Below are 18,117 nucleotides of genomic sequence, written 5' to 3' on the forward strand. Positions count from 1 at the left end.
GTACGCAGTTCATACACTTGGGCATAACCAGCTTTTTTTGTTTTCTCATAGACGATTGCTATCAGATAATTAAGAGACAAAAAAAATAACGACACAAAACGTGGTAACGATCTTGAACGGAGTGATTCTGCGCACGACTGGAGGCGTTAGTGTCAGCTTAAAGAGGTCTTCAGCAGGCCGTGGATTGAGAGATATAGTTGTTTGGTATCTTGATATGTTAATAGGGCAATTAGATGACCATGTGATTGGGAAGACGACCAGGTGACTCACCACGAGCAGCCGTACGTTAATTGAATACATTTGCTGTCATATCGCACAAAATAGTTTCTATTGTTTGAACAATATTTAATTTCCCGCTTGTTAAAAATATATATAGTCAGAGGGACATGCACTCTGACTTCTAGGTGCGTGAGTGGGCGAACGTTTGTAAGAGAGGTCAGATATAATTATTTTACCTTTTCAACTGAGCTCCTTTGTCAGCGGTTAAACGGTTTTTTTTTAAATTGTGGATTGTGTCAAAGACGAACCACAGCGCGAGATGGTACGTTAGCAGTTTAGAGTCGGCATAGACATCGATATATTGATTTTGTCTTTGACTAAAGTGTGGAAAAATATTTCTCCGAGGGAAACACTTGCCATGCTTTTATTTTCGTGCGTATACTTTTGAACAAATTTTTTTTCTCTCTGTGTGCATACGCATACAAACCGAAATCATCGTAAACTTCGATAACATCTACGTAAATGGGAAGTTCAACAAATAACGTGCATTCTCGTAAGTGGGCTACTCCTGATGCAACAGCATCTGCAACCACAACAATAGCAGCATTGGAAGCGACCAAGGCAACAAACGCTTCCTCGCACAGCAGTCGCTGTTTAACCACCCGCGCGCATTCTTTCGCAGTTTTGCTCAAATACTCTCCGTACGAGCATTCGTGTTGTACCGCACGCTGTTCGTTAACTCGGCTCGCAGCACGTGGAGCGAAACGTCGGACATCGCGCTGCCGAGTAGAGCACGCGGTGCGAGCCGAACGCGCGTCGGTGAGCGAGAGACTAACTGTTGGTCACCTAATATACAAACCTGTAGCCCATATTTTCAACCTGTTCATCACAGAAGCATCAGTTCCTCTAGAATGGAAACATTCCTATGTCCGTCCACTTCACAAAGAGGGCCCTAAAGATGATCCAAATAACTACCGACCTATCTCAATCTTGTCCCCGTTGATGAAAATTTTTGAAAAATTATTGACCTACCAAATTAGCAGTCTCCTGTCCACCAACAATCTATTACATCTAAAACAATCTGGGTTCCAAAAAAATACAGCACCACATCTGCTGCATTAGACTCTCTGAATCACATTTACAGTAGCCTTGATAATAAGCAGTACTGTGCCTGTCCTTTTCTAAATCTGTCCAAAGCTTTTGATACAGTAGACCACAACATTCTGCTTCGTAAACTAAGTTGCCGCGGTTTTTCCGAAAACGCAGTAAAATGGTTACAAAATTACCTCTTTTCTCGCACCCAAACTGTATTCACAGATGGTTGGAGGTCAAACAGTGTTAAGATAACAAAAGGGGTTCCACAGGGTTCCATCCTCGGCCCCCTTTTGTTCTCTCTTTATGTCAATGACTTGGGCACTGACCTGGATCATTCCAGGGTAAATCTTTTTGCAGATGACACGATACTGATTACTGCTGGCTGCTCTCCGGATGACGTGATTACTAAGCTACAGGGTGATTTCAACAAACTACAACATCAGCTAGTTGCTCTTAAACTAGTCCTGAATACCTCCAAAACCAAGATGCTATGCTTCTAACCAGGACTAAAGCAGGAAGTTATTTTCCCCCAATTACATTCCTTAAATAATTATCAAATAGAGCAAGTCAAGATCTATAAGTAGCTTGGGGTCATCCTGGATTCAAAACTGAAATTTGAAGATCACATTGATTATATTGGTAAAAAGACAAAAAAATTCTGTATCGACACAAGCACTGCTTCCCCCAATGTTCCGTTTGGAATTTATAAAAGCTACCATACTGCCTCTACTTGACTACTGTGACATCGTGAATAAATCAGCCCCAAGTACTGTACTGAAGAAGCTTGATTCCATCTATCACTCGGCCTTAAGATTTACATTGAACTGCCCATATAGGACTCACCACTGTGATCTCTACATTGGGTCAAACTTAACATCTCTTAATGGTCAACGGCTTGTGCACCAGATCTTATTTAATCACGATGTACTTACAAAAAAATCCGCAGACTACCTGCTGGATCTCCTCTCTGTTTCAAAGAACGAATTTGACCTCAGGTCTTCGCTCATTTACCAGCTTCACATTCCCTATTGCCGTACAAAATCTGGAGGAAGGGCCTTTGCTATTGATGCCCCCAGGGTCTGGAATGCTATTGCCAATAAACTGCAACTTGAATCGCTACAAATGAGATCTTCTCTCAAAACTGCTCTAGACGAGTTGTACACCCCTAGCTGCCACTGTTATTCATTGGCGTAAGATAAAATAAAATGTTTCGCTCCGGATGACGCTGCAAAGTATTATCTGTATTTTGGTTTAGCGTGCTGATCTTAAAGGTGCATTGAAAAATTTTATACTCCGACTGATGCTTCTGTTGTTGTAGAGTAACTCATGCAGCCAGCTATGGCTCTAGGATTTGGTGTTACATGTTATTTATGTAGTTGATTGTAAAAATTCGGTCACAGTCCCTGTGATCACTGTTACGTTGCATTTATGGCTTTATTTTTTTGGTGATTTCGAAAACGTTTTTTGGTATGGATATGTTTGTTTTGTTGTAGTACGGAGTTAGACTGATGGCCTTAATCTAAGTTTTCTTGTGGTAGTTGTTGTTTGACTTGTATCCCACTGGGATTTTTTGCACACAGCGTTGGTGTACTGTGCTTTTTTCAGGAATATTTTTGCTGTTTTTTCATGGATTTTCTGTTTGCACAGTCACTTTAAGATGTTTTTCTTGTTCGTGTTTTTGTTTTTTGTTTGTTGTGGTTGCACCCGATTCAAGAGCCGAATGGCTCACAGGGCTATACCAAAATAAATAAAACTGAAACTAAAAAAACTGAGACGACTGCATCACCGGTAAGTCTGCTAGCCGGTCATTTCACGCGCGCGAACATTGTTGTCAAGAATGAAATAAAAGAGAAAATAAACGGCCGCATATTGTTGTTTTTTTATATGAAGACCTCGAATTCTTTACCGGTCGTTGCGGAAAATAAAAATCATTGTAAAAATCCACATCTATATTTTACGTTTCATTGCGCTGTTTATGAATGAGCAATACGCGGGCAATAACGCATTCCGCTGCATCATCAATTTGTTCAATTCGCGCCTCCAATACTGGGGCTCGCGCGGTGCCAGCCTCTTCAGCCGCGAGATTCCGTGGGCAGCTTCTTCTGGCCACTGAATGGCTCCTCGAAGAGGCTCCCAGACCAACAACAGCACGCGGCCTCATCCCAACGTCGCCACGTCGGCTTGACCCAAATCTGGGTGCGGCCTCATCTGCCGCGGAAGGCAGCGTCGCCACACCGCCAAGGGACACGGCAGATGGCTGCTGCATCGCGGAGGGCATTCGTTCATCGGACGGCGTTGCGCGCGGTCTCTCAGAAGCCGCTGCTGCTACTGCTACAATGGCAACTGCTGACGAATGCATGGATGCCCCGCGAAGCCTCTGGTATCCGCGCGTGGCTCCGGATCGGCTCAACGCGATGCTCGGGTGCGCTCTACGCCGCAGCCTCCCGTCCCACCCACTTCCCCGTTCTGTCAGACACCGCGATCCGCGAAAGCGTGCGCTGTAAATGAGCTTTTTATCCCACGGACGTGCGTGAAAATGGTTCGGGCTAATGGCTTGTGAGATGCGTTTAACGCATTTTTGTATTCTGACTAATGAGTAAAGAATGTGCACAATTTCACAGCTCGGCAAGACGCGGAGCTGGGTCCTTACTGGGTGTTCTCGACTGTGAAAGCTCTCGAGTCAGGCGGTGTGTACTGGGTTGGACACATCTGCTAGGTTTGCGCTGCTCCCACAGGGAACACGCATCATCGGAGCTCTGTTGCCACAGCCGTGTGAAAAGCCGACCCGAGTAGGGATGGGCCATTCACGGCTCCACCCTGCTCCCAGCGTTTCAAGAGACACGTTGCATTGTGGATTCGGCCCCCTCTCGCTCTATCCCTACCTCTCCCCCCTCGCCTGTCCAAGAAATAACGCATGCCTGGATTGGGTCACACTATCTCAAGCAAATATCTATCGTGCTTTATTGTAAACACGGGTTGCCATTGTGTGACGAAATCCAACAAGGCACAAGCGAGTCCGAGTTCGACTCGCGGTGCGCGCCATCAGAAGCGGCAAGCGAGCTCGGAACCCGAGTCGGGTTGGCGGCTCGGATAGGGAGCCGTCCATAAATGACGTCACGCGATTTTGGACGATTTTTGACCCCCTCGTCACACGGCGTCACAAAAAGTCAGACCCCCCCCCTCAAATATTACGTCACAAAGCTCTGCCCCTCCCCCCCCCCCAAAAAAAATATATAAAACATGCTCCAAATCGCTTTAAACTATTGTCATTGTAGTGCGTATTTAATGTGCCGCTGCACTCTGATGTTGTAGGAGAAAACATTTATTAAAAAGTCTATTTAATTAAGTAGAACGTGTTGTCTATATTTATTAAAAGTCGCGCATTTTGATGTAACGTCAAATTTCTCAAACCACCCCCCCCCCCCCCATCGTCACACATCGTCACAAATGTCTGACCACCCGTGACGTCATTTATGGACGGCCCCTAGGACTGGGCTGGGGACCCCCCTCTTGCCCGGCTCACGCACGAGGGTCGCCACGGCATCCATCGGTCACGGCAGCGCGGTATTGGGACTGGAGGGTCGCGTAGAGCTCGCCATCCTCCTGGGAAGCGGACATCCCTACCCCCCCCCCCCCCCCCGACAAAGAGTGCGGCCTCACCGTTAGCAACGTGATTCAGTCCGAGAGAGAGAGAGAGTAACCACAGACAATGGCATACCGAAACAGACGTCTGTACTGTCAAAGCGGCACAGACGTTGAGTTCATTTCGTGATATTTAATTAATTGCATGGTGTATAAAACGCAGGAAGACAATTATTTGTATTCCTGCGTTTTGGTTTAGTTTTGCCCCAGCACAGTGGCGCGTATCTTTATTTATTTATTTCCCCCCCCCCCCGCACCTCCGATTAGCACGGTTGGCTACGTATGGTGCGGGAAAAGTTCTACATACATACACCATAACAGATTGTGCATCGTATCGCTTCGGATCAGCAAAAAATAAAATTAAAATGGTGCAAATTGCAAGTTGTAATATTGCTCCGCAATGCTTTACGAAGATTAACTGCAGATGTTACTGCACAGTAATTGCTGCTGGCATGCTCTCAACGATATTCACAACTTTATATTCTGCCTACACTTAACTGGAACGCAGACCTTTTTAATGGCTCGGTTGCATGTTTCTAAAACGCGAATTCTCAACAAGGAAAAATTAACTGTCTTAAGAAAACCAATAATGTCGAGTATTTATTTCACAGAAAACTATTTAAAATTTTAAGTTGGATTCTAAACAGGCGGTAAATGTCAAAATATGGCCTCACACGAAATACGAAATTAGAAATTTTAAAACATGTGACTGATCTTTGGCAATGCCTAATTGAAATAAAGAGATCACGTCTATGTGTCACGTGGGGACGTAGATTACTTTGGCTCATCAGAAATTTAAACAGTTAAATCAATTATTTTACGTTCCAGTTGTGGTAGTGAATGTGCTTGCAAATTACCGTCGGCAGAAAAAAAGAGAATGGTGGAGTCGTTCTGCGGTTTAAGCGTTGCCTTGTGCAATGGGACCCTGCTGAATTTCCACCAAGAGCAACATAAAACATTTAGCAGCAGATTATGATAAAGTGGATAAGCTGACACCACATGTAATCACGATTAAACAGGCAGCTGGAAGGCAAAAATTGAATCAAAGCAATATAATCCGCCTGCATTTTTAATTTCAAGGGACGGGCAGAGGGTTATTTGTTTATTCCATTTTTTTTAAAGCAATTTCCATTGTTCCGTGGGAATTCTCTGGCGCGTGTTATATGGAGAGAAAATGTACAATTGTGTAATGATCTCGCATATTGGCGATTTAACACTCTCAGTGATTGCGAAATGCACCTGTTGAACGTGTTTGCTCATTCATCCCTAATTGAAGCAGTGCAAATTATTAAATTTTTGACAAAGGATGCAGGGAGTGTCGCGCATCAACTCGTCGGGAGAGACTGGCGCAAAAAAAAGCTTCTTATGTTTAGAAACATTCTAATTGGACAAGTAAATAAAATTATCACTCAAGAATGAATGCGTGCTGATTTGTGGTGCGGCGATCGGTGCACTGCGCGATGATCTCAGCAACGTGAGTTTCCCAGCTATGGATATCATCAACAGCGACGTCTGCATGGGTCATGCCCTCAACCCCCCAAACTCCCCCTTTCCCCCTCCTCTACCAATACACACTAACCAATTTGGTGAAGTATGGTCAAACAACCCCCATGACCAACACAACGGGGAGACATTTATCCTGAGGTCAATTGACAAAGGCCTATAAATTATTACGCAAAACAGAATTATGTTAATTACACCACCTTCATAGATCGCATTTTGCAATGTCCCGTGTGTGGCCACGATTGTTATAGCCGCATAACTCTAAAACGCACAGTCGGCCCCGTGATGAGATCAAAGGATTCATCACATGCGCCGTGGAGTAATTAGTTCGTTTTTTTTTGTTTTATGCTGATCTGATTTTGAAAATGTGTGCACAGACACGATGATCAAATCTAAGTTTTTGCATACGTATAGCTTCTGGGCTTTTTTCATTCATTGTGGATACATTCTTTATTTGTGTGCACTAATCAGGGGTATATATTAAAGTTGTTTTTGACCGTATCTGATCACGTAAAATATTTGCATTGCAAATGGTCACTTTGTAATCCAGCATTTCACTTCAATGGAAAAACCACAGCACATTAATTAACATTCAAAAATCAATCAAATGATTTCCTGCTCTAATGAGCTTTGAGGTGCTGCTCATGTCTAAGCCTAAGCCTGTGGCAGAAATACGCATTTCCAAGGCAGGGGCAAGTGTGTCCATATGATCTCTGCTCTTGACTTCCCTCCACAGCGGCACTCGTATTATCTATCCCGAGGGGGTAATCGGCTGATTCAACCATCAACCAGGAATTGGACTCACAACCTTCCGAATGTGAGCCCCTCGCTCTACCACTGGGCTGTCGCCTGACCAAAAATGTTAAATGGTGACTGCAGGAATTACTCTTTGGTTCTTTCGGTAAAGTCACGTGACTTTACCGAAAGAACCAAAGAGTTATGTTAAATGGTTTGAAAAGACTGTAATATTAATGCGTGTAAACATCATTATCGTATTGCAACAAAAAATCCCCATCAATTTTAGTAATAAACCTGCAATTGTGACCTTACATTCCCCAACATTGTGCTCACAATGTTTAACTTTTGGGTGATTAATCAGTGTGCACATGAGCCAGTTAGTAAAGTGTGGTTAATTTATTTCTGTCCTAAAGCCAATTTAAAAGTCAATGTTGCTACGTTTTCCCGTCACGAGCTCTCACCTTTCTAACGTAGTTCATGAGATTTATGAGATGCAATCAGAAGTTTGCTATCCAAACAAACCACATCCACTCATTGTTTATTTGGTAACTTATAAATAAACTTTACGGACCTTTTCCAAGGTATTTAGTTATATTTGTATAATAATATATTCTATGGTCTGTGGTTTCTGTGCATGCTTCAATCAACAACCTGGACACCCTTGGAAATTAGATGTTTAATCTCATATCCTGGTAAAATATTTTATCGCGTTTCCATGATCGTGCTGACTGTTTCTAAACTGGCTTCATGATTAATGTCTCCGACGCGTACAACGATGGTGGCCAGGATGGGATTCATCACTTCGTTAACTGCTGAAAATTCCTGCGGTACTGGCAAAAGCTTGAGCTAGAAATACATGCTCAACCCACACGGCAAAGCCCGGAAGACCGCACTTGGATTAGTTAGCCTTGTTAAAGGGGGAAAGCGTCAGTGCCACTGTCATGTGATGGGTCATTACGATGTTATGCCAAACCCAAATTACTTTGCAGTCACTCTGGCTGGCGTAGTGCCCTCTACCCTAAGGACACTTCTTACTCAGTGTTGTCTTCATCACTGGGGAAAATACCCAACTTGGAATTTTCCTTTGTTGGTAAATTCGCATTCTCCGTTACACATCCAGTATCGCATTGCTGAATGCACTCTCAAGGAATTTCACCAAACAATTCCACTCCAGGTCACATAGCGTGAAGTCACCCATTACAACTAAATGTCCATTAAACGCCACTTTTCCAATTTGCCTGTACGGCTCCTCCCTGACCATCTCATATTACCCGGGTGACCCATTTCAGATTGTAATTAGTACATTGCCCACCCCCCCACCCCTATATGCCACCATCGTCTCTGGCCAGATCGTCTCATGGAGTTGTGGCGCTTCACGGGTCCAACTTTGTGACCTCGCGCAGGGCACGGGGGCGCTGCTGCCCGTGGGCGAGGGTTCGGCTAACGAGCTGCGCGGAGGCGCCGCCGCAAAATGCCTCCCGGAGCACGGAGAGTCCGTTTCCAAAATAATTAACCACCGTCAAAAAGAAATGTCATACATGACCACGTCTAATACCTCGCGTGGGACATTATCGGGCCAGATCCCAATTTTCCAGATGGGTAACCCAGGTTTTTTTTTTTATGCGCATTTGCAATCAAGAGCTGGATCATGTTGAGTGAATAAGTGCATAGTCACTGCTGAGCGTGGAACTTTGATTCCAACTAAATTTAGCTTGTGATATAAACACCCACGTTATACAGATGACAAATTTTCCACATGGGACACGTGGATAAGATGTCCATGAAAGTGTCTTCCGGTATAAAGTAATAATAATTGGATGGCGATTTCAACTGCATGTGTATAATATTGGGTTGTTGTATGAAAGAAAAAACGTATGGCAAACAACCAGTATTAAGCAATTATAATTGGATGGCGGTTTCAATTGCATGTGTATTATATTGGGCTGTTGTATGAAAGAAAAAACGTATGGCAAACAACCAAAATTATAATTTCAACCCCGCACAAAATTCACTCGCTCTCGGTCAGAGCGGGGGGAATGAACTGCAGAGGAGGAACCACAGACAAAGGGGAAAAACGGAGTACCTGGGGGAAAAAAACACACGCGTGCGAGAGAACAACACTCTATCCCATACAGACGGAACAGGTGGAGTACACATTTGCTGCACCACCTTCTGGCAAGCCAGGGCAATGCATCTCGATGCCCACAAAGAGCGGAGTTTTCTAACAATGGTGCGGTGATCCAACCCTCGCTCCCTCCCACAGTGCTGGATTCCGGTCAGCCGCCTGCACAGCCACCATCGCCCGTAAAAGCTTCAGGAACTTTCAATCGTTCATTGCAGAAGCGATCGACACAATCGCAGCCGAGATGATGGTGAACATCCTAAACTCAAATTTCGACGCTATCGCCCTGGCGGTCACGTGGAGGTTTCGAGGGAGATGATTCGTACGATCTGAGCTTGCACACTTCCCGGCATGTGCCTGTGTGTGTGTGTGTGACTATTGTTGAACAGCGATAGTGTAGCGGTTAGCGCGCTGCGCTATGAACCTGGCGACCCGGGTTCGATTCCCGCTCACGGCCAACACCACCGGTGACGATTATCTGAACCGGTCCCGGGCCTCCCCTAGGTCGACTCAGCCTCAAATGAGTACCTGGTGTGGTGAGTAAACATCGCCACTGGGGAGAATGAGGCGGTTGGACGTGGTGATGGCCACCCCCCTCGTGTGCCATGCCGGTCTAGATAGGTACTTGCTATAACATCACTTCCCCCAACAGTCTGTTAAGGCTATATGGGGGATCTTTGTCGTTGTTGCGAAATTTAAATCCGTTGAACAATGGACAACACTGTAATGGACGCTCTGCATTCTTAGTTTATTTTATTCTCAGTGTATGTGCTCAGTGTGTTTATAAAGATGCGGCCAGGCGGCTCAGCGTCAGAGCGAGTGGCTCGCTAATCGGAAGCTTGCGAGTTCAACTCCTGGTTGGGGGTTGACTGAGCCCATCATCTTTCCGGGGGTCAATAAAATGTATACAATTTTGTTGGGAAGTCAACAGTGGGACATTGTCCTGTGGATATACTCGCCACCAATCATCATAGCAATATGGAATTTCAACCACTGGCTCTGTCGGGCTGCATGCGGAAGATGAACGCTGCCGCAATGCTCAATTGAGTAGAAAATGACTTTTGTTGCGTATAAAAGACCGTTCATTAAAGACACATTCGCACCATTCAAACAAGATACCTACGCCAAGGCCGTGTCTAATCTCAAGGCAACAGCCGCGCACTGTGCAGGAGGAAGGAGCGCGCTCGCCGCTCGGTGCAGAGCTTCGCGGTTCGACAGTGGACATTAAAGATCGCGTGACATCATTCGCAAAGAGTATGACATCCCACATGACATTGCATGCTGGCGTGATGGTACGTATCTTAAACGTAAACACATGTTCCGCAAAAATTACCAATTTATGATGCACGTAAATTGGCAAAAAAAAATTTAACTTGGCAGAACCCTCCTAAAAGTAGATCGTGAGACTCAATGAGGCTCTCCTGGGTAAACAAGCACAGTAGTAATAATAAAAAAAATAACGTGACGCACGGGAACGATTCACGAGGAATCGACACGGGGGCGGGGCGGGGTGGGGGGGGGGTGCAGGAGGGGGGCAGGGCCGGAGGCACCGGCGACACTCCGAGGGACGCGCGCGCCAGCCACGTCGACGTGGGGAATCAAAGCGTGGTGCGCGTGCCCTGGGTACGCGTCGCGTGGCGTAAGCGTGGGCAAGAGGTGTTGTATAATTACTTAGCCGCGTGAATTATTGCCCTGAAACAAAATGTGGCGATATCACAGACGCGTGGCGGTTGCGATATTGACCGTACGGAATTTACTTTGTTCAACTGCACTGATCAACAATCGGGGCCCTTCATAATTTCGAGCGAGACCAGGTCGGATGCTTCGTGCGAATGCCCCTGAGCGATGTGGGACAACGTTACTTTGAGTTCACGTTTATCCACTGCTGGATTAATTTTTTCGCCCCCAGTCCGACGGTGCTGGAGTGACTCTCCCCCCACCCCGCCACCTGCACGCGAGCGCCGTCCTCATCGCTCCGTCTCGGCAGCGGTGGTCCCCCATGAGCGGCTTCCCTCCTTCGGCTGCCATTCCATCGCTGTGGTGACCTTCAGTTGACCTCTTGTTACAACGCCTGGGAAGCTGTGGCCGTGACCGCGAGCGGTCGCACCACTGGTGCAGGCTGTTTCTCCGCACCTCCGACGAAGCAAGCTTGGGCTACTGACGGTGCTTGTGCTACTGACAGTGCTTGTGCTACTGACGGTGCTTGTCCTACTGACGGTGCTTGGGCTGCTGACGGTGCTTGTGCTACTGACGGTGCTTGGGCTACTGACGGTGCTTGGGCTACTGACGGTGCTTGGGCTACTGACGGTGCTTGTCCTACTGACGGTGCTTGTGCTACTGACGGTGTTTGTGTTACTGACGGTGCTTGTGCTACTGACGGTGCTTGGGCTACTGACGGTGCTTGTGCTACTGACGGTGCTTGGGCTACTGACGGTGCTTGTGCTACTGACGGTGCTTGGGCTACTGACGGTGCTTGGGCTACTGACGGTGCTTGTGCTACTGACGGTGCTTGTGCTCCTGACGGTGCTTGGGCTACTGACGGTGCTTGGGCTACTGACGGTGCTTGTGCTACTGACGGTGCTTGTGCTACTGACGGTGCTTGGGCTACTGACGGTGCTTGTGCTACTGACGGTGCTTGGGCTACTGACGGTGCTTGGGCTACTGACGGTGCTTGTGCTACTGACGGTGCTTGTGCTACTGACGGTGCTTGGGCTACTGACGGTGCTTGGGCTACTGACGGTGCTTGTGCTACTGACGGTGCTTGGGCTACTGACGGTGCTTGTGCTACTGACGGTGCTTGGGCTACTGACGGTGCTTGTGCTACTGACGGTGCTTGGGCTACTGACGGTGCTTGTGCTACTGACGGTGCTTGGGCTACTGACGGTGCTTGGGCTACTGACGGTGCTTGTGCTACTGACGGTGCTTGGGCTACTGACGGTGCTTGTGCTACTGACGGTGCTTGTGCTACTGACGGTGCTTGGGCTACTGACGGTGCTTGGGCTACTGACTGTGCTTGTCCTACTGACGGTGCTTGTGCTACTGACGGTGCTTGTGTTACTGACGGTGCTTGTGCTACTGACGGTGCTTGGGCTACTGACGGTGCTTGGGCTGCTGACGGTGCTTGTGCTACTGACGGTGCTTGGGCTACTGACGGTGCTTGTGCTACTGACGGTGCTTGGGCTACTGACGGTGCTTGTGCTACTGACGGTGCTTGGGCTGCTGACGGTGCTTGGGCTACTGACGGTGCTTGTGCTACTTACGTGTTTGTGTTACTGACGGTGCTTGAGCTACTGACAGTGCTTGGGCTACTGACGGTGTTTGTGCTACTGACGGTGCTTGGGCTACTGACGGTGCTTGGGCTACTGACGGTGATTGGGCTACTGACGGTGATTGGGCTACTGACGGTGCTTGTGCTACTGACGGTGATTGGGCTACTGACGGTGATTGGGCTACTGACGGTGCTTGGGCTACTGACGGTGATTGGGCTACTGACGGTGCTTGGGCTACTGACGGTGCTTGGGCTACTGACGGTGCTTGGGCTACTGACGGTGCTTGGGCTACTGACGGTGCTTGTGCTACTGACGGTGCTTGGGCTACTGACGGTGTTTGTGTTACTGACGGTGCTTGTGCTACTGACGGTGTTTGTGCTACTGACGGTGTTTGTGTTACTGACGGTGCTTGTGCTACTGACGGTGCTTGGGCTACTGACAGTGCTTGGGCTACTGACAGTGCTTGGGCTACTGACGGTGCTTGGGCTACTGACGGTGCTTGTGTTACTGACGGTGTTTGTGCTACTGACGGTGCTTGTGCTACTGACGGTGCTTGGGCTACTGACGGTGCTTGGGCTACTGACGGTGCTTGGGCTACTGACGGTGTTTGTGTTACTGACGGTGCTTGTGCTACTGACGGTGCTTGGGCTACTGACGGTGCTTGGGCTACTGACGGTGCTTGGGCTACTGACGGTGCTTGGGCTACTGACAGTGCTTGGGCTACTGACGGTGCTTGTGCTACTGACGGTGCTTGGGCTACTGACGGTGCTTGGGCTACTGACGGTGCTTGTGCTACTGACGGTGCTTGGGCTACTGACGGTGCTTGGGCTACTGACGGTGCTTGTGCTACTGACGGTGCTTGGGCTACTGACGGTGCGAAAGAAGTGCGGCATGCGCGTGCATTGCATTCGGCCGCAACGCTCCAGCCCTGCCTGCCACATCGCGTATCCGCACATCGGTGATGTACACGCGGAGTGAAGCGTACGCAACTGACTGACCGCAGCAGAGGAGTTAGGGGCCGTCCATAAATGACGTCACGCACCTGGGGGGGATCAGACATTTGTGATGATGTGTGACGAGGGGGTGGGCGTTGAGAAATGTGACGTCACATCAAAATGCGCAACTTTAAATGAACATAGAATTGTTATAACAACACTAATTGTTATAACAACACTCTTACAACATCCATCAGTGCAGCGCCACATTAAATACGCACTACAATGACAATAGTTTAAAGCGATTTGAAGCATGTTTTATTTTCAAAATGGAAATATGGTTTTTTTTTTGGGGGGGGGGCAGAGCTTTGTGACGTCATATTTGAGGGGAAGGTCTGACTTTTTATGACGCCGTGTGACGACGGTGGGGGGGGGTCAAAAATCGTCCAAAATCGCGTGACGTCATTTATGGACGGCCCCTTAGTGCCATTGCATGCGGACGAAGTCAACCTCCGGCCCGCTTTGTGGATTCGAATGCACTTCTTTGGCAAAGATAGGGCAATGCGGCGCAGATTTATTCAAACGCTAACGTTCAATTTGAACATATCAAGCCGCAGTTAGCGCCGTTACTTTTTCGGGAGCGGTGTGATGTCAAAGATGAGTTGAAAACAAAAATGTAGGGTTTGCTCCCCACGTTTGATAGCTGCTCGAGGCCGTCGCATAAATCCGACCCGTTTTACTGCAGAAGATGTTAAACCATCGCACGCCGCCGTAATGCCGCGTGGCAACGCCTTAATTAATATGAAAAAAATTCATACAATTACCCAAGTTCCCGCACTCGTATTGATTAATTATGCACAGTAATGAAAGCAATTATATGACACCTTGGAGCGATTTCCCATTTTTTGTGTGGCTGCTGGTGTGCACAGTCCACAGATCTCTGTTATGTATTTTTTTGGGATGGGGGAAATGAATTATACATTTTTTTTTATTTAAATAACAGAAACAGAAACACTTTTGTTCTTGCCAGACTATGCAGAGGGCTCTGCAGCAGAATTGTGCAGCCGTTAATCTATGATGCCCGGGCAGGCTGGCACGCGCGCACACACACCTGCACACACAAAGACAGAGATCCCCCGTGTAGCCTTTAACAGACTGCTGGGGCAAGTGCTGTAAGGGAGCATCTATGAAGACCAATGCGTCGCACAAGGCGGTGGTGTGGACAGCACCATTCCTGGCCGCCTTTGCTTCCCAATAGTGCCAATGTTCACACACCGCACCAGGTATTCATTTCAGACCGAATAGACCGATGGGAGACCCAAGGGGAGGCCCGGTTATGATTTTTTGTCACTGATGTTGACCGTGAGCGGGAATCAAACTTGGGTCGCCAGGGTCGTGAGATCGGTGCAATAACCATTGTGCTGCCGCTCTGCACACACGCGCACACGCACGCATGCCCACACACACGCACACGCAGCATCTTCTAACTCCGAGAAGACGGGCATCCAAAGCCATAAAATTATACATTGCTCATGGCCACATGGTTCTTGACTACAAAAGTCTTTCAACAATAACACGCCGCCAGTGCTATAATAATAACAACACGAGCACACACTTCACTGCTGCTGCTGCTGCTGACGGCAGGAGCTGTCCCTTGACGCTGTGCTGGTGCCCACTTCTTGACTCTGCGCTGGTGCCCACTTCTTGATGCTGTGCTGGTGCCCACTTCGTGACTCTGCGCTGGTGCCCACTTCGTGACTCTGTGCTGGTGCCCACTTCTTGACTCTGTGCTGGTGCCCACTTCGTGACTCTGTGCTGGTGCCCACTTCGTGACTCTGTGTTGGTGCCCACTTCGTGAGTCTGTGCTGGTGCCCACTTCGTGACTCTGTTCTAGTGCCCACTTCATGACTCTGTGCTGGTGCCCACTTCATGAGTCTGTGCTGGTGCCCACTTCGTGACTCTGTGCTGGTGCCCACTTCGTGAGTCTGTTCTAGTGCCCACTTCTTGACTCTGCGCTGGTGCCCACTTCATGAGTCTGTGCTGGTGCCCACTTCGTGACTCTGTTCTAGTGCCCACTTCTTGACTCTGTGCTGGTGCCCACTTCTTGTCTGTGTGCTGGTGCCCACTTCGTGACTCTGTGTTGGTGCCCACTTCGTGACTCTGCGCTGGTGCCCACTTCTTGACTCTGCGCTGGTGCCCACTTCGTGACTCTGTGCTGGTGCCCACTTCGTGACTCTGTGTTGGTGCCCACTTCGTGAGTCTGTGCTGGTGCCCACTTCGTGACTCTGTTCTAGTGCCCACTTCATGACTCTGTGCTGGTGCCCACTTCATGAGTCTGTGCTGGTGCCCACTTCGTGACTCTGTGCTGGTGCCCACTTCGTGAGTCTGTTCTAGTGCCCACTTCTTGACTCTGCGCTGGTGCCCACTTCATGAGTCTGTGCTGGTGCCCACTTCGTGACTCTGTTCTAGTGCCCACTTCTTGACTCTGTGCTGGTGCCCACTTCTTGTCTGTGTGCTGGTGCCCACTTCGTGACTCTGTGTTGGTGCCCACTTCGTGACTCTGCGCTGGTGCCCACTTCTTGACTCTGCGCTGGTGCCCACTTCGTGACTCTGTGTTGGTGCCCACTTCGTGACTCTGCGCTGGTGCCCACTTCGTGTCTCTGTGTTGGTGCCCACTTCTTGTCTCTGTGCTGGTGCCCACTTCGTGACTCTTCGCTGGTGCAAACTAATTCAGCGCGCATCTCGCCGCGTCCGTTTCACCCTTCAACTTTGACGTCCTGTCTATAATTGACCAAAATACCAATTTGCACGTCGCCAGATGGGTGTGAGGGCAAAAGTAAAACATTAAATATGTTTTCCACGCGAGCCACACCAACTGGAGAAATCCGCGGCATATAAAATTTAATGGGGCTACGGAAAGATGATTTAATTTTATGGAAAACATGCACAGCGCCTGACCCAGGACGGTAACAGACGCCGTTCAATTAAAATCATTAGTCCGTGAAAACCTCAAAATCCCAGTAATTAGGTCCAATATAAACACATGGCTCCTGTACCCATCCTCGGGATGTACGTTTCCAACACAATGCACGGTGCACCGAGGCCGAGCATAAGGCCCTGACCGTTTCTCAGCCAAGTCCTCGTCTTTAATCAACGCGCGTTTTGTTGTTGTTGCTGCCAACTTCCTCCAGATGCGCGGCTCTGCCCGTTCAACGTCTTCCATTGGTGACCTCATCGCCTCGGCCGCGTGGTCATCGTGGCACGCCACTCCCCACCGTTATTCTGAGCTCCCCCCCCCCCCGCTACGAGCGGTGCGAGTGCGATACATGACAGAGGAAGTGGCCTCAGCTGCCAGCCACCAGCCAGAGGGGACGAAGGGACGCGCCAGGATCCAGAAATCTCGGCCAAGAGTGGGGGGTTACTGTGATTGCCGTGTTAAACGACCGAGCGCTCTCCCGTGTTGTTTTCGAGTCGTTCGGCAACGAGGTACGACGTTTCAGGGACAGCGTATTCAGTCCTCCCCGATTCACGAGTGAATATTCGGTCGCTGAAGAAGATCTCAACACGTGGAGAGAACATGTCCGCACACCGTGCCCCGTACAGCGTGCGTCAACCACCTCCCCGGATAACGCTTCAAAGAGCTGTGCAGCGCAACTGTCGCGATATCCACGACCATGCGAGCGTCTCGAATTCACATTTCTTTTCACACGCGTAATTCGTATCCCTGGGGGGGGCGGGGGGGGAAGGGTGGTGATGTGAATATTTGTTCCTAACAGTGAACATTTTAGCGGTTCGGGTTATGATCAGGCTTACGAATGGGGTAGGGTTAGCTTGTTAGGGTTAGTTACTGGCCAGAAAGGTAATTAAAAAAAAGATCTATTGGTGAGAACAAAATTAGGCCCATACCGAATCAGAATATGTATTCATACTGGATGAATCCGATGAGCTCTAAAGCTCTGTTTCGCAGACGTCCAGTCGGGGTGGGTAAGAACGCGACAACAACAAACAGTACAAACACGATAGGAGTGCAAAGTACAAGAAAGGTAAACAACTCACCCAAACACATACTAATAAAACGAACCCATCCCCATCCTCCCAGGAAAAGCCCAAAAAGAGTATAAAAAATATCAGACCATGCCCAAAGCCAGTGGAGCAACCGCTAACAAACAAACAAAAGTTTGGAAAGTGGTCCTGTATGTGTGGTTTTAGTTAAAAGTGGACGATAGCGTACCTATGGGCAGAGAAAAATTACTTTGTAAAAAAAAAAAGTGGAACCGATATCCATATTCCTGCGTGTTGGTTCTCAGGGCGAGCAAATTCGCGGTGGGGTGGGGGGTTTGGGGGGTGGGGTGGGGGGTTTGGGGGGTTGGAGGAATGGGGGGCGTTCTCGCGGACACCGCCACCGTTCTGCCCCTGACCCTGTGGACCGCTGGTCCAGCTGCCCATTTCGCAATCAATAGCGATTGAGTGGCAGTCAACGGAGAAAAGGTTCTGGCAGGCATTAAAGTCCAAAATGGATTAAAGTAAAAGTTTGAGCGTCTACCGCTGGGGGCAACAACAGGATTTTCTCACTTGGCCTTTAAGAAAGTAAATA

The 18,117-nt window shown here is 48.4% G+C and overlaps 1 protein-coding gene across 1 annotated transcript; it reads right to left on the bottom strand.

Annotated features, from left to right (window-relative positions):
• Positions 1-12,660: 12,660 nt before the first annotated feature.
• LOC142929691 (uncharacterized) lies at positions 12,661-13,648 on the bottom strand. Its single transcript, XM_076071396.1, has 2 exons — positions 12,935-13,648; positions 12,661-12,678 (listed from the first exon to the last, which is right to left on the bottom strand). Exons 1-2 carry the CDS (start codon positions 13,646-13,648, stop codon positions 12,661-12,663), a joined length of 732 nt encoding a protein of 243 aa, XP_075927511.1.
• Between the last annotated feature and the right edge of the window lie 4,469 nt (positions 13,649-18,117).

The sequence above is a fragment of the Petromyzon marinus genome, chromosome 33, assembly GCF_048934315.1.
Source record: "Petromyzon marinus isolate PM22_M1 ecotype Great Lakes invasive population chromosome 33, UKy_Petmar_22M1.pri1.0, whole genome shotgun sequence".
NCBI classification, from domain to species: domain Eukaryota; kingdom Metazoa; phylum Chordata; class Hyperoartia; order Petromyzontiformes; family Petromyzontidae; genus Petromyzon; species Petromyzon marinus.